At 39.3% G+C, this 23651-nt stretch overlaps 1 protein-coding gene across 7 annotated transcripts in view; it reads left to right on the top strand.

The window, feature by feature from the left end:
• ITPRID2 (ITPR interacting domain containing 2) overlaps window positions 1-23651 on the top strand; it is a 104559-nt gene that overhangs the window by 46733 nt on the left and 34175 nt on the right. For 2 of the 7 annotated variants that reach the window (XM_070071517.2, XM_089329042.1), the window contains 5 exons: window positions 9599-9699; window positions 15559-15806; window positions 16104-16149; window positions 20159-20208; window positions 21019-21075. In XM_070071517.2, coding sequence (XP_069927618.2) covers window positions 15596-15806; window positions 16104-16149; window positions 20159-20208; window positions 21019-21075 — 364 coding nt within the window. In that variant the 5' untranslated portion in view covers window positions 9599-9699; window positions 15559-15595. Of the gene's footprint in view, window positions 1-9598; window positions 9700-14924; window positions 15807-16103; window positions 16150-19140; window positions 19236-20158; window positions 20209-21018; window positions 21076-23651 lie in introns of those variants that run through there. The other 5 variants (XM_089329044.1, XM_051849378.3, XM_008258809.5 and 2 more) reach the window with 5 other exon arrangements.

Raw genomic sequence — 23651 nt, 5'->3', positions numbered from 1 at the left:
TCAGGAATAGGAAGCTGATCAGTCAACTGTCTTATTGATATAGAAGTTTCTGTCCTTCTTTTTTTTATTATGTTTTATTTTTGACACTCTTAACTTTCTCAGAGCCGGGAATGCCCATATCATTGAATCTGAAACAATTAATATGATTTTTATTGAGTATTCTGTACTGAGGGAAGAAGGTGATTTACCTGCAGTCTTTCTTTTCCCAACCTGTCCCTAGGACCTATATGAGCTAGTTCTCTGTGTTCATGGTTGGAAATTCTTTCCTTTTGCCATATGTGAGGTGTTCACATTATCCATGGCTAAATCCCTCCTCTATTTCCCATGTCCCCTTTACCTTCCACTCTACTCCCCCTCCCCACCCCCATCCTTTAAAACCATATCCATATCTTCAGGTCCCTGTTTGTATGTACTTAAGTGATAATAGCATTAAACATGCTAAAAAGACTAACCTGTGTTAATATTTACTCTGCTAATGTGTTGGACTCTGAAGTAATTTAAGGCTTTAATCATTTCAGATGTTCAACTCCTTTAAAAGCTCTTCAGGAATGCTGCCAGTTCAGGCACTTTAGTGGCAAGGCACTTGTAGCTTCCCCATTACACCCATAGAGGCAGGTGGCTACAAGAAAGGTTGGCCTATATGAAAGCACTGTCTGAAGCCTGTTTATTATGTCAGTCTGGTTTACTCCATGTTTCTTCCCTCATGGACTCACATTATAATCCACTGGCCTCTGCATCCCTTTTCTCCACCCTATTTCCTGGCTCATCCTGAGTGAGTCATACGTGACTTCAATATTTGTAAAGATGCCCCACCCGACACCCTAGACTCGTAATTTCTTGACTTCTGCACAGACATTTTCCTTGGGACTTTGGTGCTCTACTACCAGTGCCACACCCCAGTCCTACCTAGTTATCTCCAGCAACTCCTCACCTCCCTAATTACTCTTCACAATCATGCTGTCTTCATCCAATTTCCTGTTCATTCCATTTATCCCACTTCCATAAGACTAGCATACTGCTTTATCTAAAACCTTGGGAACAGAGCAAAGATTCAAGTCTCTGAGCCCCTGCACAGCCTGCTTCCTTTTCTCCTCTCCTCCATCTTCCATTAAGACTAAATTCTGGGGCCAGTGCCATGGCACAGTAGGTTAATCCTCTGCCTGCAGCGCTGACATCCCATATAGGTGCCAGTTCTAGTCCTGGATGCCCCTCTTCCAATCCAGCTCTCAGCTGTGGCCTGGGAAAGCAGTGGAGGATGGCCCAAGTGCTTGGGCCCCCGCACCTGCCTGGGAGACCAGGAAGAAGCACTTGGCTCCTGGCTTCGGATCGGCGTAGCGCCAGCCGTAACAGCCATTTGGGGGGTGAACCAATGGAAGGAAGACCTTTCTGTCTCTCTCTCCCTCCCTCTCACTGTCTGTAACTCTACCTCTCAAATAAATAAATTTAAAAAAATCTTTAAAAAGACTACATTCTATGATTTACCTCAATAATGAAATCTTCATCTCCTCTGTCTCTCAAATTTCCATCACAACCAACTTCTGAACTCTTATTCTTATTGAATTTTAAAAAAGTAATCCTATTTTGATTATTGTTTACAGACCTTGTATATACTATTGAGGAGTAATATATATTTTTTCTTTTGTCTTCTTACAATTTATTGAATTCTTTACTTAGTGGAGGGTTAAGCTTATGATTATGAAATAAATGGAAAGTATATCATTGTAAAAATTAAAAGAATAAGAAAGGAAATAGGAGGGAGGGCAGGAGTGTGGGAACAAGGGAGGGTAGGGTAGGAAGTATCACTATATTCCCTAATCCGTATATATGAAATACATGAAACTTTTTCACTTTATATAAATAAACAATACTTTTTAAAAAAGAAATCTTATATATTAAAACCTACTAAATAAAGTCAAGTCATTGCTACATGGGCCCTCTAGGGTGCCTGACAATAAGGAGGCAGCATAGGGGCCAGCATTGTGGCTTAGTGGCTAAAGCTGCTACCTGCAGTGCCAGCATCCTATATGTGCGCCAGTTTTTGTTCCAGCTGCTCCATTTCTGATTCAGCTCCCTGTTAATGAACTGGGAAAAGAAGGGGAATATGGCCCAAATGTTTGGTCCCCTGCCACCTATGTAGGAGACCTGGATGAAACTTCTGCCTCCTGGCTTCAGCCTAGCCCAGGGCCAGCCATTGCAGCCATCTGAACCAGTAGATGGAAGATTCTCTCTCTCTCCCTCTCCCTTCCCCTTTTTCCCACTTCTCTATAACTCTGACTTTCAAAGTAAGTAAATACATGTTAAAAAAAAAAAAAAAAACACCAGGAGGCAATGTGCAAACTAGTTAAAAGTATGGAGCTCTGGTTCCTGGCTCTTCCATTTACCAGTTGGACGCCTTTAAGAAATAGCTTGACCACTTCATGTCTCATTTTATTCATCTACCCAAAAGTGGGAAATTTAACCAAGGATTTCAAAGACCTCTATGATAAAAAACACAAAACATTAAAGAAATAAGTAGTAGAAGACATTAAAAAATAGAAAAATCTTCCATGTTCAATATCATTAAAATGTTCATTCTACAGAAAGCAATTTACAGATTCAATGAGATTCCAATCAACATACCAATCACATTCTTCTCAGATCTAAAAAAATTATTATAAAATTCATATAGAAAACTAGAGACCCTGAATGGCTAAAGCAATCTTATACAACAAAATCAAAGCCAGAGGCACCCGAATACCACATTTCAAGACATCACACACACACACACACACACACACACACACACATATATATATATATATACACACACATAGCTACCAAATGATCCAGTCATTCCACTCCTGGGAATTTACCCAAACCAAAAGAAAGCAGCATATGAAAGAGCTTTCTGTACCTCCATGTTCACTGCAGCTCAATTCATAATAGCTAACATAAGGAATCATCCCAGATGTTCATCAACTGTTGACTGGTAAAGAAATTATAGTATATATATATATATATACACACACACACACACACACATATACACTATGGAGCTATAAAAAATGAAATCCTATCTTTTGCAACAAAATGGATGCAACTGTAAACCATTATACTTAATGAAATAGGCCAGTTCCAAAAAGACAGATACCATATGTTTTCCCTGATCCGAGGTAACTAATAGAGTAGCTAAAATGTAATGTATTAGAGTGAAATGCACATTGAGATCCTGTGATTGTTTACAGCCCTTGTCTCTTCTGTTGAGGAACAGTTTTTTATTTCTTCAGACTATTTGTTGAACTCTTTTACTTAGAGGAGGGTTAACCTTAAGATCATTAAGTAAACCATGAAGTAATCTGAAAGTAGATCTTTGTAAAAATTAAGAGTGAGAATGGAAGAGGGAGGAGAAAGAAGGGTTAGAGCATGGGCGGGAGGGAGGGTAGGATAAGAAGTATCATTATGTTCCTAAATCTGTATATATGAAACAATGAAACTTGTATAACTTAAATAAAATTGAATGAAGAGAGTAGAATGGTGGTTATTATATGTGCTTGGAGAGGTGTTAGGGAGATGATGGTTAAAGGACACAAAATTTCAGTTGAAAAAAAATGAGGAAAAAGTTTAAGAGATCAGTTGTACAACATGGATTATAATTAATAATATATTATATTATTGAAAAATAATATGGCCGGCACAGCGGCTCAGTAAGCTAATCCTCCACCTGTGGCACCGGTACTCCAGGTTCTAGTCCCGGTTGGGGCACTGGTTCTGTCCCAGTTGCTCCTCTTCCAGTCCAGCTCTCTGCTGTGGCCTGGGAAGGCAGTGGAGGATGGCCCAAGTGCTTGGGCCCTGCACCCGCATGGGAGATCAAGAGGAAGCACCTGGCTTCTGGCTGCAGATTGGCACAGCGCACCAGCCATAGCAACCATTTGCGGGGTGAACCAACGGAAAAGGAAGACCTTTCTCTCTGTCTGTCTCTCACTGTCTAACTCTGCCTGTCAAGAGAAGAGAAGAGAAGAGAAGAGAAGAGAAGAGAAGAGAAGAGAAGAGAAGAGAAGAGAAGAGAAGAGAAGAGAAGAGAAGAATACTAAAGGAGTGAATGTAAAATGTTCTTATCACAAAGAGATAACTAAATGAGGTAATACATATGAAAGCTGGCTAAATTTAATTATTCCAGAATGTATATAAAACATCATGTAGAACATGCTACCTATAATTTCCATAATAATAGTAATAAGCACAACCTTTAGAAAGTTCTCTTCTGGAAATTTAACTATTTTTTTATTTGAATCTCCTTCCCATTTAAAAGAAAGAAATGACATTTTAAAGTTACTTTTCTTCTTAAGATTTCATCTTTTAAAATAACCTTTTGTGTGTATATTTAACATTTCTCTTTCCTTTTTTTAACCAATAAACATGTCTTGTTCCCATGCACCCTCCTTCAAAAAAATGAAAAATCTTTCTTCAACGCTGCATGTCTTTTATGTTATTTACTTAATCATTGCATGTGTCTGCATTTACCATTTCTAGCTTGCCTCTCTCATTAATGTTTTACCAAACATGATAGTAAGATGAATATTAATGTAACTGAGAATAAATTCAGCGGGGTTAAGACCTTAGAACTTGGCTCTTTCTTCCTTTTTGGCCAGGCATAGACATTTGGGATTTTAAACAGTTATATATTTGTATAATGGTTTTCCTGCTCTTTTTGTTCTTTGTGAGCCAATTAATTGTGTCAGTTTGAATACTTCTGCTATTTCCTGTTTTCCCTCTTATAATAGGAACCAGTACACAGATTCCCACTCTAATCAATGCTTCATTCTTCTCCATCCCCACCATAATTATTGTCCAGGTCAGCAATAACATCCATGTTGCCAAATCCTACATCTTAATCAACTTCTCAGGAAGCAGGTAAATTGATCACTCCTTCCTCTATAAAACCCCTTTTCATTTGCTTTCTGGACAACACTTTCTCTTGGTTTTCTTCCTAACTTACTGGCTGATTTTTCTCAACCTCCTTTGGCTATATTATTCTCAGTCATATGCCTCTAAAATGTAGAGTATCTCAAGACTATATTCTTGGATATCTCTTCATTCTTTACCAAAACACCCCTAGTGGTTACAGCTAGCTACTTTAAGCTTTGGATACCATCCATATGTTTATAACTCATTAAAATATTCCCGTCCAAATTTTTCTCCTGAACTCTATACTTATACCCAACATCTCCCTTGGTTGTCTAATAGCTTTTCCAAACGTAACGATGTCAACAAAGCTTTGTTTCCCTGAAAACTGCTCCACTGGAAGTCTTCTCTATCTTGGTTTTCTACTTTGCTAGATCAAGAAATGGAGCCATTCGTGACTCCTTACTTTTATACACTATAGCCAATCCATATGCAAATCCTCTGGGTTTTATTTTCAATATATACCCATAATATGTATCATTTCTTACCTTATTCCACTCTGGTAAAAGCTTAGATTATTTCATAAGCCTCTTGGTTTTTAATCCCTTCTTCTGCTTCTACTCCTACTAATCAGTTATACACATAGCAGTCAGAGTCAGTCTTTCAAAACATAAGCCAAAGGGGCTGGAGTTATTGCATAGCAGGTTAAGCCACTGTCTGCAGTGCCAGCCTCCCACATGGGTGCTCGATTGTGTCCTGGCTGCTCCACTTCTGATCCAGCTCCCTGCTAATATGCCTAGCAAAGTGGCAGAAGATGGCCCAAGTACTTGGGCTCCTGTACCCATGTGGGAGACCTGGAAGAAACTCTTGGTTCCTGGCTTTGGCCTGGCTCAGCCCTGGTGATTTGTGGTCATCTGGGGAGTGATCCAGTAGATGGAAGATATCTCTCTCTTTCTCTCTCTCACCCCCCAGCCCCCTTCTTCCCTCTGTAACTCTGCCTTTCAAATAATGGACAAAATCTTTTAAAAACAAAGCCAAAAGTCAATATCCCAATCGGCCTGTGTCTCAAAGAATAAAAACTAAATCTCTTCAGTTATTTGAAGACCCAATGTGATAGTTTTATACTGTCTCTCTCTCTCCTTAACCAGGGAGACAGCAAATTTGAGGGAGAGGAACTCTCAGGAACATAGTGATAAACTAGTAAATGAATCTGAGAAGAGAATCAGAAAATGTAAGATCAAAAATGAAATGAGAGTACTTAATTCTACCAAATTTATATGGTCACCTATAAAATGAGGACTAAAAAGCATTTCTGGATTTGGTATTTTGGAAGTCATTGATGATTACTATCTCAGGAGGTTTGGACCAGCTTACATGAGAAAACAGAACAGAGTTGGTCAGGATCATACAGTAAGAAGGCTAGCTGGTATTCATGGTTCAAAGCACGTGTGCACACACACACACAATTTAAGTCAAACTTACTCAGAATTCCAGTTCAGAAGTGGATTTCTGAAAGTGTGGAGCCATATTTCCATTATTATATCTTATAAGTACTTCACATCTATTGTGTCCAGTGATACTAAATTTCCTTTACCTTGTTCTCCTTATTCCTAAACAAATTAACCCTAAATGCCAAAGTCTTATAAATTCTATATCATGTTGAATGACACCAAATTGTATCCAATCATGTAAAGGAGAAAACAAAGTTTAGAGATCATTCTAAATTTTCCTCTCCACCCATTTCTCAGCTGTTAAATCTTACTGTGGCCCCTATCTCTACCGCTCTAATTTGAATCTTTATCAACCCCCCTCCATGATACAAATGAGCTTCCTAACTGGGTCCCTTTTGTAAGTACTTTCCATGACCTACATTTTCAATTATACAGTTGGTAGTTAATCTTTCAGTAAAGCTCTTAATTTAAAAACTGAAAGTTGCTTTCGACTTCCCACTGGCAATAATACAATCCCTTACAGTAACACAAGACCTTTGGCTTTCACCTCACATTGCAAGTTCCAATTTATAACAGTTTCCCACTTGTCTTAATATAATCAAACTGAAGTACATTGCATGGGATTATGCACGTACTTCCCTATGCTCCTACTTCTGCAATAAATAGCTCAAGCTTTCAATGTTCAAATATTTTTTCACCATAAATTGTAAATACAATTTCAAAAGACTTGGAAAAAGTTAGGCAGAGTATTGCCATTTTAACAGAACACCTTTGTCTATTTCTCCCCAATTTCCTCTGTAAGTTTAAACATAGCAAATGTATAATTTTGTATATTTCTCCCATATATATTATACTTAACCTATTCCTTGTCATGGGCAAAAATAACATATCAAAAACAAGAAAAATTTGAAAAGGAGAAAAACAGGATAAAAAAGGACAAAACAAGGGTGGGGACAAAATAGAGCCCTGACTAAGGTTGAAGATCCATAGCATGAGGATTTACTCATCTACCATGGGTGAGCAACACATTTGGCTCTCAATTTTTCTAGCAGTGAATGTAAAACGGAAAGTTTGTCAGTTATCCAATTCTCAGTGCCCATAAATTTCTCCTAGAACACTCAGTGACACACTAAATAATGTTTGGGAAGATTTCTTATAAGAGGTGGTTAATTCTCTTTTTATGTCAATGCTCATATTAGGAATCAATATAGGCAGATGCCACTCTGCATATCAGAGTGATTTGGTAAAAACCATCCTTGGGCAGTCACTGGATAGTTATCAAGGTACTCAGTTCTTTTCTGGTCTATTTGAAATAATGGATAAATATTAATATATACTCATATATAATGATATATTTGAGTATTAATAGTCAAAGTAGTATCTGAATTTTTATCACTTAGAAAATTTTCTGAATATTTTTTCTCTTCATGCTACTTTTAAATAGTTCTTAGGTAAAATATTAAAACTTCAGGTCCTATCTGGCAGTTGAGTCTTGCCTGAGAGGCTACATTTTAGGTTACAAAGCAAAAATTACACTTTCTTTTCATGGCCATTTTTAATCACTGGGAAAGTACTCTGAGTACAAGAATGCAGCTAGGTCAAGGATGTTACAGTTTTGGGCTTTTGTCCAGGATAGAGAATAGGATGTTATCATAGGGATAATCAAACACAAAGTTGAATAGCATGCTCAGATTTGCCGAGGTTGTCCCCAACCTTGAATGCCCTCCATAAATATGACTAGGTGGAGCTATAAGTTTTCGATCCAAAGATTCAACTTTACTGTGGAATTTTGATATTAAACGCTGTTAAGAAACATAGGTTCTAAAATCTTAATTTTCCCATTTCTCATGATTGCTTTATCAGTGTTTGTAGGGCTGTTGAGATACTTGGATCACATATGAAAGGAACACTCTTCAAGTTACAATCTATAAATGATTGGTCTTACACACTTACTTCCCCTGCTTAAATACATATAAGTTGTTTAGATATATGGTTACATTGTAAAGATATTTTTAGACAACATTTTAAGGATCTCAAGGCAGACCTAATCATTTGGCAAGAATAGTGGCCCATCTATTGCATTCCATCCTAGAGATGGAGGATTATGGGGCAAGTGAATTCTCTCTCTTTCTTTGTCATGTGAATAGAGGTTTGAGGTATTGCACAGTACTAAAAGACCTGTGGTAAATCTCACCCACATCTACATTGTAGGTACCAGTTAGTGTAGCTCCTTTCTCAACTCCACCACTATGAGTGTCAGTCCTCACTCCTAACATCTTTCAACTGGCTCCATGTGGTCTTCTAGAAAGCAATGTTTTATCCTTCGATTTTTCCCTCTCTATAAAGTGAGAATAATTCAATATTTATAGTTCTTATATTAAATGAGATAATATAAATATTGCACTAAATACATTGTCCAATATAAAGTTAAGGATTAAGAGATCCTATAAATTAAATGCAATCTGTGCACTGACTTTTATCCTGTGGTTATTTTATTTAATAGCAGTCTATTAATAAATACAACTTTATGTTGTTTGATCAGTACTATGCTGATGCTACCTAACAGTTGTAATAAATTTGCTACCTAACAACTGTAATAAATTTCTTTCCTCACAGAAATTTAAGTGGAAATCTGCTTCACTTTTTGGTTTGTTTGGAAACAGATTTTTGGGAAGTTTCAAGTTTGGGGGTTACAAATAAAAATTAATTACCCTTGACTTTGATCATATGTAGATTAATTTAAATATAAATAAATTAAATAAAAATCATTCCTAGGTAAGAGAGATATGTTTGGAATACTGCATAAATTCCCATTTTATAATTTAAAACCAATTACTTAACCATGTAAGAGAAGTGAAGATAAAAAATGTTCTAAAATGTGGGAAGCCAGAGTACTTTGCTCTGCCTATGAATACAGAAGGAAATGTCTGTCTGTTTACCTTGACCCTTCAATAGTTGATTAACTTTCTAACAGAGTTTTTATTCCCTTTACCAACAACTGTCACCATGCCTTGTAGAAACTGATAATCTGCAGGGAGTTCAAGAATACTTGTGTGAAATCAGTATGGCCTAGCTTGTTCCCACAACTTGGAGAGGGATCCCTTTTGAACAAGCAACACTTCCAACTGCAGGACCCCCTGTGTTAATTGGCTTACAAAAATATGCTGAGTCAATCTGTGATCATGATGAATTTACGATCTATTAAATTTTATAACAAGAGTTCTGTTAGCATTATGTGTTTAAGAATGTGTCTTTGTTGATTCTAGGTTTCTTCTCATTCATGAGATGTGAGCCGAAACTGATCTGTAGCTAGTTGTGGAAAAGAAATCACTTATAGTTCTGCTACAAAGTCTCTACAGGATACAAGGTAAGTAATGTGTTTTATAGATAAAGAATATACATTGATTTACAAACCTTCCTCATGTTAAATATCTAAAATTTTTAATCCATTCTATAGTGAAATCACTGATCCCAGGCACTTTAGTAGGAAACTCGATCAGAAGTCGAGCACACAGGATTTGAACCTTGTGCTCAGGTGGGATGCCAGCATTGCAGACAGCAGCTTAACCTGATGTACCATAATAGCAGCCCCTAGACTTTTATTTTTTATAATAATTCAATTTTAGAAGTTTCTTAGGAATTAGCTCATTATTTTCTGTCTCTATAGTTCTATTTAATGTTATCATTTGATTAATCCTCATGAAGTTTTGCTTTATTTTTTAACATTTATTTTATTAATTTGAAAGACAGAGTGTCAGAGGGAAAAATACAGAGAGATAAAGAGGTTTTTATTCTGTCAGCTTAACTTGCTCCACCACAACACCAGCAGATTTCACTTATCGTAAGTGTAATTTTAAAGGACTGAATATTGAATTTACATACAACTTCCTATTTTGTCCAAAATTAATCAGAAGAAAAGGATTATTAACTGAATATATTTTACAGCTTCTGAATTACAGACAGATCAAAAGGAACACTTAAAACCTTGGTTAAGCTATTGTGGATCTACCTGCTATGCTTACCACCACAGTGCTAGTTGACATGGTGTGTCTGTTTTGATATCCTACCTGTCTAATTTGGTACTCTGTGGTTGGTGATGGTAAGGGGAATAGGTATAGCCAAAAATGGTTTACCAGAATTCTGTCTGAGTCTGGCAGAAGCCTTGCTCTCTCCCCACTTGTCCACTCTCAAACTTGCCAAGCCTTGTTCACTTTGGCTTTATTTAAAAAAATGCATTTCTGGTGAGAAAAGGTTTTGTACTGTGTTTTCAATGACTCACCCAAAATAACTCCATTCAATTTGTAAAAGGTCCTGTTCTGAATGCAGATTGTATTTGTTCTGAGATGGGCATGAAGGCGCTGCAGAAGGGAGATTAGAGAAGGGAAACGAGGTAGGAGAGGCCAGTGCAAGTTATATTTATTCAGCTTCTGGCACACACCAAAAGAATACTTTAAAGACGTGTGTGTGTGTGTGTGTGTGTGTTTGAGAGAGAGAGAGAAAGTAACCATTGTGGGGTCTGTGCCTTTTAAAGCTTTTCAAAATCCATCAGTATAAGATAGATACTTGATTCATTTAGTCAGTCACCAGCTTTCCTTTTCCTGGTCTTCATAAAATGCAGAGTAGAGATCTACACATAAATATATAACTCCAATCACTCTTCTATGGACAGCAAACTCACACAATTTTTAAAAGTTCTTGTAGATATATATTATATATATGTAAACATAGGAACTAGAAAATAAACTAATATCTGGGAGTAAAAGTGAATCAATAAATTGATCAAATTGTAGGATGGCATTAATAGTAGGAGACACAATAATGACATCTCCTATTAGTTTTGTACTGCAGAAAAATCCTTAATATCCTTAATGTAGTTGTTATACTAAGCATTTGATATTGATACATACATGTCTCTAAAAGCTTTTATGATCCAAAATGTCAGAGATCTTTTAAAGCAGCATTTTAGGGCAGACTGAGAAAAAAGAGAAAGGATTGGTCCAAATGAGCATCAAGGGTAATTCAGTACATTCACAGAAGAATTTCAAACATTTTGGCTTTCCCATGTGTAACTGTGTCCAGTAAAGAGGATTTAAAACTTCCTTTGAGTTATTTCACAAATTCATGAAACCAAACAAATGAAGTTTATTCTGTTACATAATCTTGTTTCCCTCCAGTGTTGATGAAGAATAGATGAGCATTCTTACCTGTTGCTCAGAAACACCAGAGAATTGAGCCTCTGAAAAGAAAACAAACTAGCCACACGATTTCACAGTGCAGGAGAGAAATTTAGGATTCTGTGGTAAACTGAAGAAGCTGAGATATGTGAATATCTCACAAAGGCTTACAAGAAATATATCAAAGACTTAATCTAAATCAGACTAATTACTTCTTATAGTTCACTGATATGATTTGTAAATAAATCTTTGAAAGATTTTGAAGAGTTTATTCTCGTATTAAAGGATCCCAAAAGATTCTCTGTTAAGATAAATTTTAGAACTATTGGATTGAACAAAATTATACCATGTTTTTTAAAAAATAAATTTTGAATACTTCTCAAGTTTTTTTACATTCATTTGTGACCTGGTTGGAGGTGGAAGAAGTAGAGAGGCTATCATATGAAGAATTTTCCAAGCTTTTTCATGTAGAGTTTCTTATTTCAGGTAATTCTATTGAAATATTAAATGCTGCTGTGTTCATTTATCTGAAATTCTACTTAACTTATGCCTCCAAGCTCAATACTGTCTTAATAAGGGATGAAATTCTTATATGCCTACAACTCTATCAATCTTTGATCAGAGTTTGAATTATTAAAATTTTGAGGCACAAAATCAAATTTTTGATTACATAGATTATATCAAAGAAACAATACCTTAGCTGGAATCAAAATGCCTAGACTACCCAATAGTAAATTTTGCTTTGCCATGTTGAGGCCTGGTTAAGGTTTAGAAAAATTAAAAATGACTAAAACAATTTAATTCGGCACACGGTTTCCCCTTAAAATTGTCTAATTTAACCAGAGTATGCATTCTGTACAAGCATGATTTGTGCCAATTTTAAAATACAACTACATAAGCATAAAGATAGATACTATAACTAGTATAATGATCCGCAATATAAATAAGTTGACTTATGCTTTCCCTTTTACAATAGTTATTCTAATAGGTATTCTGAGCACTTACTTTATTTTGTGTGATCCTGACATCAACTTGGGAAAGTAGTTATTATGACTGCTATTTCACAGATGAGGAATGTGATGGCTAGGGATATTACCTGTCTTGTCTGAGACACAGCTAGGAAAAAAGGGAAACACATTTCAAACTTTAGTCTAATAACATAGCCCCTATTGTTTCTACTTTATTGCACTGTTTGGAATTATCCACATCTCACACAAATTTATTGTTTCCTCTAGCATGTAAGAATCAATGATGTAAACAGTATTCTTTATGTAGAAGTTTCGAAATGTTGACTTGCAGTTGGTCTTCAAATCTGTACTTGTTTGGGAAGAAAAAAGTCAACATCTAGACTCTTCTCATATGAACATTCATTATTGAGTAAATGAAACACCATGAACATTTAAAAAAATTCAAAGGTGACAAAACAAGTAAAATCCTCTATGTGTCAAGGCATTACCACCCAGTTTCATGGAGATTTCCCTCTCTTATTTCTGCATTCTCAAAAGTTGCATGAAAAATGACTATCTAGAAGAAAACATTTACTTGTTCGGTTAGAGGATTGATAATTGCTATACTCTCTTATAATGTTAGTTGCTAGAATTTCCTCCATTATTTGACCCTGGGTGTTCTGTATTGAAATATAAACTATGGTTCCTTATTGCTTTTCTCAAGAATTCTTTGTTGTTGTCTAAAAATATACTTAAATAAGAGCAAAGCTAAATAACAGATAAAAGGTCTTAGAGAAAATAACATGAGGCAAATATTTTATCAGTCTGAGTGCCTTTTCTGAAGAACATAATAATATCAATAGATAGGAAATTTACCTCAAGAAGGTTTATTATCCCTTGCCGGGATCAACTCTGTAAACAAAGTGTGAGAATAGGGGTACAAGAAAAACACTGAGAAATGTTCTTTCATCTCCTAGGTATACAGTCTGGCTGGTAAGCCAAACATCCCCTTCAGGGTTAGTCCCATTATGCACTGTACATTCCATTCAAGAAATAAATGCTATAGATACTCTGTGGTGTATCAGAGAACTGCGGGAGGGGTATGATGAGAAGTGGTGCAATGATGGAGTCGTGAGTTTCTGGCTAAGCTGGATTTTCAAAGTCCTGAAGGTACTGGACAGAAAGAACAGGAATGCATAAGAGGCAAGGACAAGCACCAGCTACAGCACATGGAGATGACAGAATTGAAGCTGAGCCCCAGTGGACAGTGCGGGACCCCTAAAGGCTCTGTAGGATACTGAAGGCAGCCTCTGTCGTAGGATTTCACCATCTCTTCCAATGCCTGCTCTTTAGGCAGTTCCTGTACTCCCTCTTACTCGCCCTGCAGGCAGCTAGATTCTGCCCTATAGTGCAGGGCCATTAAACTGTTGGCTGCATACTACTTTAGGATTCTTGAAGGCTGAAGACCTAAGGAGTCAAGGAAAAGAATCCCTAAGAGTGAAATGTCAAGCCATGCAGAGACTTCAGTACCACTGTTCTTTACATTTCACAGGAAGCACATAAGGCCCAGGGTAATGTTATGATGGTTCTGGAAAACTCATTAGAAGTCGTTGATTTTAGTAAGAAATAGGGATGCTCCAAGAACTGTAAATCAGGAGCAATGTGCTAAACAGAAGGGAAGAATGAAAGCAGGAAAATCAGTATGCCACCTCTCATATTTTAGTACTCTGTGTGTTTCATGAGTAAATACCCGAATCAGAATTATGCACCGTATCACCTCAAGAGCATTCTGTGTCCTAACTTCTCCAAAAAATTGTGATTTCCTTCAGCTGTCAATGATGATACATTTAAGTGCTAGGTAATACAAGTGTTTCAGTACCATGCTCTTGATTTTACTGTCATAATTTCCAAATGAAAAAAACTTTCTTCCTTAAAATATCATGTTAATGCAAAATAGTTTCAAGTAAGCATCAAAAAGTGTTCTAACGTGTTCTTCAGCGTATAGACAGTACACTAAGATATTGGAAGGCTTGCACAGAATGTGTAGGAAGCTTAGGGGCCATTGTTGCTTGTTATGCCATACTGTATCTGATTCTGCGTAGAATTTGAGTCTTTCTGCTAAGGAGATTTGAAAGTAACAAAAGGGAATGCTCAAGCTCATCTGAAACTTTGTTCTGAACTTTGACGTTTGTTTCTCATAGCTTCATGTAGCACCAAAACGAACCAATTAATCTACATTTTCAGGTCATTCCTTCATTCCCCCCCGCCTTGGTCCAAGCTTCCAGATGAAATGATTTTCTCTCAGTTCATTTTCACCCATGACTGCAATAACTAAGTTTTTAAAGTCTGAGAGCAGCACGCCACGAGCTTGGCCATCCCTGGTCTGACAGCCTGACAGTGCCAATCACGCGGCTCTCTGTCAGCCTGGGACACCAACCTAGCTTACAGCCAGGCACCTCCTCAAAGAACACGTCCCGGGAGCTCAAGCAGACACTTGTTTTCACGCGGGGGCGTTTTGCGAGACTCGGCCCTCCCCTCTTTATCGCCATGTTCGCGCGAGGGAGCGGGAGTTGACAGGAGAGGAGACTCGGCCAGCACACCAAGCTCGCAATTCGGGGCGGCAGCAGCGGGGGGCGGGTCCGCTCGGCCCGCCGCGCCCCGCCCCGCAGCGCCGCGCCGCGCCGCGCCCCGCGCGCCCCTGGCCGGAAGGGGGCGTGGGCCGCCGCCGAGGGAGGGGCGTGCCGTGGCGAGGCGGCCGGCCAAGGCTGGGGCGCGCCGGGCGGGGGCGGAGGCGGGAGGCGGGGGGCAGGGAACCGGGGCCGGGCCGGCGCTCGGCTCCCAGCCGCGCTCGCTCGGGCCACTCGCGCTCCCGCGCCGCGCCCCGCCGGCTTCATGTGAAGCGCAGGCCCTCCGCCCCCTCCCTCCCCTTCCTTCCCTCCCTCCCTCCCTGTCCCCTCCTCCTCCGGCGCCCGCTCTCGCTCCCCGGGGCCCCCAGCCCGGCCGGGCGCTGACAGCAGGGGCGGGGGGTCCCCGCCGCCGCCGCCACCGCCACCGCCACCGCCACCGCCACCGCCACCGCCACCGCCGCCGTCGTGTCTCACGCAGGCTCCCGGCTAGCGCGGCCGAGCCCCCCGGTGCGGCCATGAGCCGGCCCCTGGCGGCGTCGGCGGAGGCGGAGGAGGAACTGGAGTGGCAAGTGGCGAGTCGCCGGAGGAAGGCCTGGGCCAAGTGCCGCAGCTCCTGGCAGGCGTCGGAGACGGAGGACCTGTCCACGGAAGCCACGACGCAGGACGAGGACGAGGACGACGAGGAGGACCTGCCCGGCGCGAAGCTGCCGGCGGCCGCCGGCAGAGGTGGGTGCGCCAGGCTCCGGGCTCCGGCTGCGGGTTCTGGAAGCTCCGCCGGTGCTCGACAGGCCGGGGAGGGTGGGAGCGGGGACACTTCCGACCTTTAAACGCGCGCGCTTGACGAGGCATCTCCTGCGTCAACGTAGACACCTGGCAGCCGTCTGCTTCCCCTCACTCGGGCGCCGAGGCGCGCCGCGCTTAGAAAGGCTGCCAGGGGCCCCGGTGGGTTGTCCTGCTTGGGAGTGCCCGCGGTGTCCCTCTGGGGTGGCTAACGCGCTCTCGTCCCCTCGCTCTGGCCCGCAGGAAACGTGCCCAACGAGAAGATCGCGATATGGCTCAAGGACTGCCGGTGAGTCTGCGGGCGCGCTGGCCGCCCGCGTCCCCCGGGGAGTTGGGCGCGCGGGGACTCCGGGCCGTGTCCCCGCGGGTCTCGTGGTCGCTGCAAGCTAGGAACCGGAAAGCGAGCCGGGCCGATAGCTTCCTCTCTCAGCGATTGGGAACGGAGGCAGCGCGGCTGCTGGTGACTCGGTGACCGCGTTAACTCCGCAGTTAGGACTTCGGCCCGGGCATCCTGGGCGGTCCGGGACCCTGAAGCGGATGAGCCAGCCGTCTTTTTTTGCTTGAGGCAGTGCTCACGTTTTGCAGGCTGTTTTGTCTTGCTTGTGTTTTGGCATCTGGGCATCTGGTAGTGAATCATCACCCTTGCAAGTGTGTTTTAGATAAGTTTCATATACTGAGCGGCGTGAACTAGGCTTTCATTGCCCGTCTCTGCCTTAATTCGGCTTGGAGAGCTGTTAGAACTAGCTAAGATTGTGTTTGGAGTTTGCTTCTTGGACATGGACTTGTCACATGGCATTGGAATTCACAGAAGGGAAATGGGGCTTAGAAAGCATTCAGACTTCACAGATCTGTTTAATTACATGTTTTGGCAACTGGTACAAAAATGCTTGATAAAATACAGCGGACGTGAGCCGCACTGCAAGTAAATCTGACTACAGTAAAAGGGGCTCGTTTCATATTGTTTCCCGACTTACTTGCTAGTTGTAAAATTTTATATGAGGAATGTAGTTTTTAACGTTTTTGATGTTGCCTCTGAACATATATTTGCCTTCTCGGTCAGCTTTTGTTAATATTTGGTTCACGTATCAGCATTTGAGAAGTTTTCTTTTTGCTTGTAGTGTTTTTTCTTGAGACTGATTCTCATGTGCTAGTTTATTTTTCTTCCCTAGAGACAAATACTGACTACTGCTACTATTATTGCCCTGTTCTGATGAATTGACTGGAACCTTACTGAATCTTTTCACCATAGAACTCTTTACCATTCACTGGAGATGTCCTAAGCCCTCTGGAGGCATTGTGAAATGTGTGGGTCTTCTCTTTAAAGATGCACCAGGGCAGACAGACTGCTTGATGTCTGGACCTCAGAATGAAAGTGGCACTTTAATTCAGTCCCGTGATTTCCAAATTAGGACAGTATGTCCTTAACTGCTTCTACTTAGAACTAGACTGTAGGTCCAGAACTCATCATATGCCAGTGTTTCATTAATTGTTCAGTAGCAACATGCTGTAAAATTTAAAGGTTGAAGAATTTTGAAGAAGCATTTCAGAACATCTCAGAGATCTTGTGAAACCAAAGTCTTTCAGGTTTCCTACTAGAAATGTGTCTGAAGAGGGTGTTTTATTACTTTGACTCAGGTTTTTAAAACCCTTCAATCTGACTCTTGATTTAAATACAGTCTGAAGCACAGTATTGGCTTATAATTAGTATCTCAAAATAGGCTGAGCATTCACAAAACAATCTAGTAGTGTTTTATTGTTGAAGTTCAAGTGTATGTTTGAAAGTGTTTTTAAAAATTAAGAGCAAGAGATGAATCACTTTATGATCCATGGGCGTTTAGATTGTGTAAGATCATATGAAATAGTGCTCTTAAGTACATCTTTTGGGATAAATAGGCAACTGTTGGTACTCACCAAGGCACAGTCATTATGAAAATTCCAGAAGTTTTGTTGCCAGTCTTGACTTATGTAGGCATGTTCTGTAGTCTGCTGCCCCTTCTGTCATAGGTTCCCTTCTTGTTTCCTGCAGTTGCACCTATTCTATACAAAAGCGGCATTCATTTGTACCTTCGGAAAGCTGGAACAAGACGTTTTTTAATGCTAGCTATATTATCACAGATTTGGCTGCTATGATACGTGCAACTATATTTTTTTGTTGATACGAATTTAGATTTATCCCTAGAATTGGGCTACCATGTTTCTTATGATTATGTACAAAACTGGAAGATAGCATTTTTCTTCACTGATAAGTTCTCAACTGTGCTTTGTTTTCTTATTGCTGTCCATATCCTAAATAAAGATACCATGTTTTCATTCCTTACAGGGAGTTTTAGTTTGATAGCCTTTTTTTTTTTTTTTCCTAAGTGGAAATGCATTGCTTGAATTGACATCTGAGAAAAGACAGATATTTTGCTAGAATTTGGAGGTGGATAACTCTTAGCATAAGAGACTTGTTTTTGAAGGAGGATGGCAGTTACTTTTGCTTATGAGCCATTTTCTTTCCCTACACAGACTAATGGAGATATCAGTGGATGTAGTAATGTAGTGTTTTGAAGTAACTAAGAAAGTAGCCATAAGGGAAGAAGAGTGGCATTTTAAAGGCATACGTTAAAGTTTTATTAAAAATATGTGCAAAAACTTAGCTTAAAGGTTTTACTAATATTGTTATGATAGTTGATTTTGGCTCTTTAATATTTCAGAAGCACTGATCTTTTGCAACTGAAATTATATATTTGCTTACAGAAAGTTTTATCATTTAACTGCCATTTCAGTAAATTTCTTTCAAAGTGTTATTTTTATGATAGATTCCAATTCTGAAGTGAATGTGTAGCAGGTATAAATTGTTACTAAAGAAAGGGTGGTATCACAAAATAGAAAATAAAGCAACATTCTTCTTACTGTAACTTACTTTTGAGAATATTAAATGTATTTTTGTATTTGAACAAGGGAATTTATGTCATCTATGTTTGAACTACAAGGATGTGAAAAAATTTTAGTAAAGACTAATTCTTAATGTTGATTGTAAGTGTACTATTTAGTATTTTTCAGAATTAAGTGAAATCATAGTTTAAAAGCAGAAGATGAGTCTCAGACTTTACCCTTTATATCAAAAAGTATAGTTTTGGGGGTGGAAGAGGTAGTACTCTGAAATGTTAGAGCTGCTAGTGATAAATTAATAGATGAAGAAAACTGTAGAGCCTCATTTCTTTTCTTCCTCTTAATTCTTTTTTTTTTTTTTTTTTTTTTTTTTACAGGCAGAGTGGATAGTGAGAGAGAGAGACGCAGAGAGAAAGGTCTTCCTTTGCCGTTGGTTCACCCTCCAATGGCCGCCGCTGCAGCCGGCGCACCGCGCTGATCCTGGCAGGAGCCAGGAGCCAGGTGCTTTTCCTGGTCTCCCATGGGGTGCAGGGCCCAAGCACCTGGGCCATCCTCCACTGCACTCCCTGGCCATAGCAGAGAGCTGGCCTGGAAGAGGGGCAACCGGGACAGAATCCGGCGCCCCAACCGGGACTAGAACCCGGTGTGCCGGCGCCGCAAGGTGGAGGATTAGCCTATTGAGCCACGGCGCCGGCACCCCTTTTTTTTTTTTTTAACAGTTTATTTTTATTTATTTGAAAAGCAGAGTTACAGAGAGAGGCAGAGATTTTCCAGCTACTGGTTCACTCCTCAAATGGCTGGGCCCAGCCGAAACCAGAAACCATTAGCTGCTTCTGGGTTTCCCGTTTGGGTGCAGGGGCCAGGCACTTTGGACCATTCTGAACTGCTGCTTTTTCAGGCACATTAGCGGGAATGCTGGATGGGAAGCAGAGCTGTTGGGTCTCGATCCAGCACTAATATGGGATGCTGGCTTCACAGGGGGTGGCTTAAACCACTGCACCACACTGCCAGTCCCATGTGCCTCATTTCTAATTAGACTCAACTTTTTAATTTTATTAAGGTTAAATTTTCATCTACTTCTGTTTTCCATTTCAGTAAAGGGCTCGAGAAGAACATTTTCTTATGAATTACTGTCAATCTGTGTTTGTTTTTGCAAAGAAAATGCTAGTTCATATCACTTGTAATTGCCGTTCTTGCTCTTAATTGCTGGCAAATCAGACATGTGATTAAATCATTCCTGGGAACTGACTTGACTATAGGTATTTGCTTAGTTAGTAAGATATTATTTATGTAATCCACTTGCATTCCTCATGTGTTTTGAGAGGAGAGTTAGATTAAGAGCTAGCTTTAAGTAAGGCTGTATAGGGACAACTCTCCAGATAGCTTTTGATGAGGCTAAGACCTCTATATTTCTGTGGTTTCAGTACGCCTTTGGGAGCCTCACTGGATGAACAAAGCAGTGGTACACTGAAGGGTAAGATAAAATTGTCTAAGTCTCTTCTGCATTGAGGATTTCATTTCATTTGTCCTCTGGGTGAAAGTGTGTATGTGAATGATAAAAGTGATGTTCATGTTTATAAAATAGGCATTCTGAGCTAGAAACCAAAAGGGAGAAACTCTGTCATAAACAGTAGGTGAATTTAAGCAAATTGCCAACTTTTCTACAATGTAAAGCTGGTATTTTTATTGTCCAGTCAGATATTATAAAGACTAATTAAATATAGAAATATGCCATGTAAATATAATGAAAACATATATTGAGTGAACTAGATCAACTGTAGTGCAGCATTTCTTTGCTTACATTAACTGAAATTGCCACACCTGAAATTTTACCAGCTGTGCAAGATAGAATTCTAAAGTTCAAAGTACAACAAGAATGTGCAGGTAGTGGCAAGGCATATAAAAAGCACTTATAGAGTCAGGAAAATCTAGCTTGAGATCCGGAATTAGTGCGAAGAGGATAAAAGGGATTGTTGCTCCAAGATTGGTTTTCCATGAAATTCTTGGGTACGGTATGTTAGCCAGTTGAACATCCTCAGAGGTGTAGTAAGCCTATAGATCTTGCTTTTGAAACTTTACCTGGCTGCAAGTATGGTTTCTTTAAATAAAATAAAGGCTTATACTTGCTTCTCGAAATTATATAAGCAAGAATGTCCAAGTATATTCAGGTCTGAAACATTTCACTTTATCTTATGAATAACTTGTTTGGTCAATTTTTTTTAACTAAAACCGGGGGAGAACAGAACAGATCAGAATTTTCTGAATTTTCAAACGTTTGTTTCAGGTGTGCTTGTGCGAAATGGAGGAAGTTTTGAAGATGATTTGTCATTGGGAGCTGAAGGTATATTTGTTGGGAAGAACTGTGTTTTCATGTAGTTTAAAAAAATAATAACTGATGAGAATGTTGAGTGTTTTCAGGTTTATGAATCTCAGAGTGAAATGTAAAAAGGTCTTAAAAGTGGCTCACATTTTATGGTACTTCCCTTTTATAGATTAATAATTTAATCATAGCCTGTAGGGTACATGGAGGGGTGACTCTGAAAAACCATTGTGAAATGTCTGTATGCATGTCTTCCTTGGACTTAAATGCTTAAAGAACTGTTTGTGACAGACTTGTGATAGAGCTAAATGAAGAGTTGTCCTGAAGAAGGAAGAAAGCTTAAATATTTATACATGAGAAAACTAAATGGAAGCTTATTTTTAGTGTGAAGTAGACTTATGTCATACTTACAGCTGCAGTTTATCTTTTGCTTTGCATTTAAGTGTCCTTTCTTTTCCCTTCTTCTTTTTCCTGATATTTAGGTTAAAGGACAAAGAGAAAATAGCAGTTAGTAAAATTTAATTTGAGAGTATTATGTTCGTATCTGTTTCAGACTTCATTAGCATTTTGGAAGTGTCTTGTGCTGTTTTTAAGTTTTCATAGGTTTTAAATAATACTTCCCTGTAGATTCAAAATAAAACTTCCTGCCATGTAAAATTAATGATTTTCATTGTTTTACTAGTATTTTAAAAGGTTTTTTGTAGCTTAATGATCATGTTTTATTTCACTGACTTAAATTGGTTATTGATAGCTTATAGCTTATTATTAATGGAAACTTTTAAAGAAACTAATGATTTTACCAAAACTTTTAAAGCTGTAAGAAGATAGTAAATTTACCCACTGAATAATATACATGATGTTTTGCTATTTTAAATCCATCTGTAAGATAAATTTCTTGTTTAGAAACTTCTAATAATGAAAACTCTTATATGTAAATATACAAATGTGAATGTATTGATTTTTATTATTTTTTGTCAGTATATTTTCAAGGAGTAAACACCGTGAAACCTTAAATTTATTGCTTCCTAATCACAACAGTCTACTATCAATATGAATTTCAGAATTACTGTAAAGGTCACTTAAAATATATTTATTTGAAAGACAACGAGAGTGAGTGAGAGGGAGATATTGATTGAGATGTTCCATCTGCTGGGTCACTCTACAAATAAATATAGCAGCCTGGGCTCTAGGAGGAGCCAAGAACTCAATCTGGGTTTTCCACATGGGTGGCAGGAACTCAGCTACTTGAGGCATCACCTGCTGCTTACCCCAATGCATATTCGCAGGAGATTGGAATCTGGCATGAAGCTGAGACTCAAACCCGGGCACTCTGATATGGGATGTGGGCATCTTGCACAGTGTCTTAACCACTATTGCAGATGCTTACCCCATAAATAGCACTTTTGATATCTGTCTTGGTACTTCCATAATTTTAAGTGATGTTATTGTAAATCAGACTGGGAAGAGGAATTGTAAACATGAGTCCATGAAACTATTACGTTGTTTTAAGGAAAATTACTTGGGAAAGTTACTTTTCGTTCCTTAGTGCCATGTGTTAAGTATCTTTCAGGTAGATGTACCAAGAAACAAAAAATTGTCATAGCTTTGCAGATATTCAATGATAAATAAATCAAGTGTGCTGTAATAGATATGTTTGTTGTTAATTTCATTCTTTATATTTGTCTATGCATGCTTAAATATATTTAATTCATGCAACTGTTAACATTTACTGCTTAGAATTTTTAAATCTAAGGTAAAGTTAAAAGGTAATTTTTAAAAGAAAATTTATGTTGAAAAGATTAGAGGGGTGGATGTTTGGCATAGCAGTTGAGTCACTATTAAGGATGTCCGCATCCCATTCAGAGGGTTTGAGTCCTGCCTCCTTTGCTTCAGATCCAGACTCGTGCTGTTGCTCATCCTGGAAGGGAGCAGATGATGACTCTGGTGTTTGGTGCTTGGGTGCTTGCCACCTATTTGGGAGGCAGAATCCAGGCTCCTGGCTTCATCCTGACCAAGCCCTGGCTGTTTGGAGCACTGGGGCGTGAGGTTGTAGATGGAGGATCCCTGTCTCTCTATCTTTGTCTCTTTGCCTTTCCAATAAAATGGGAGTAATTTAAAAATAAAGCTTTTTTTTTTTTTTTTTCATTTGCCAGGTAGAGTTATAGACAGTGAGAGAGAGAGACAGACAGAAAGGTCTTCCTTTCGTTGGTTCACTCCCCAAATGGCCGGCACTACACTGGTCCGACCGAAGCTAGGAGCCAGGTGCTTCTTCCTGGTCTCCCACATGGGTGCAGGTGCCCAAGCACTTGGGCCATTCTCCGCTGTCCTCATGGGCCACAGCAGAGAGCTGGACTGGAAGAGGAGCAGCCGGGACTAGAACCTGGCGCCCATATGGGATGCCAGCGCCGCAGGCAGAGGATTAACCAAGTGAGCCATGGCACTGGCCCCCAAAATAAAGCTTTTTTAAAATAAAGAAAAGAAAAAGAAATTTTCAAGTTATGTGCCTGAAACATTGCTTGTAATCTTATTAGAAAACCCACATTACAAATGATGTTTAATTATTTAATGCTGTGCCTAACCAATGATAAATTATGTTG

The sequence above is a fragment of the Oryctolagus cuniculus genome, chromosome 3 (genome assembly GCF_051225735.1).
Source record: "Oryctolagus cuniculus isolate XC-2025 breed Fujian yellow rabbit chromosome 3, ASM5122573v1, whole genome shotgun sequence".
NCBI classification, from domain to species: Eukaryota; Metazoa; Chordata; class Mammalia; order Lagomorpha; family Leporidae; genus Oryctolagus; species Oryctolagus cuniculus.
This window is presented reverse-complemented; position numbering and strand designations above follow the sequence as displayed.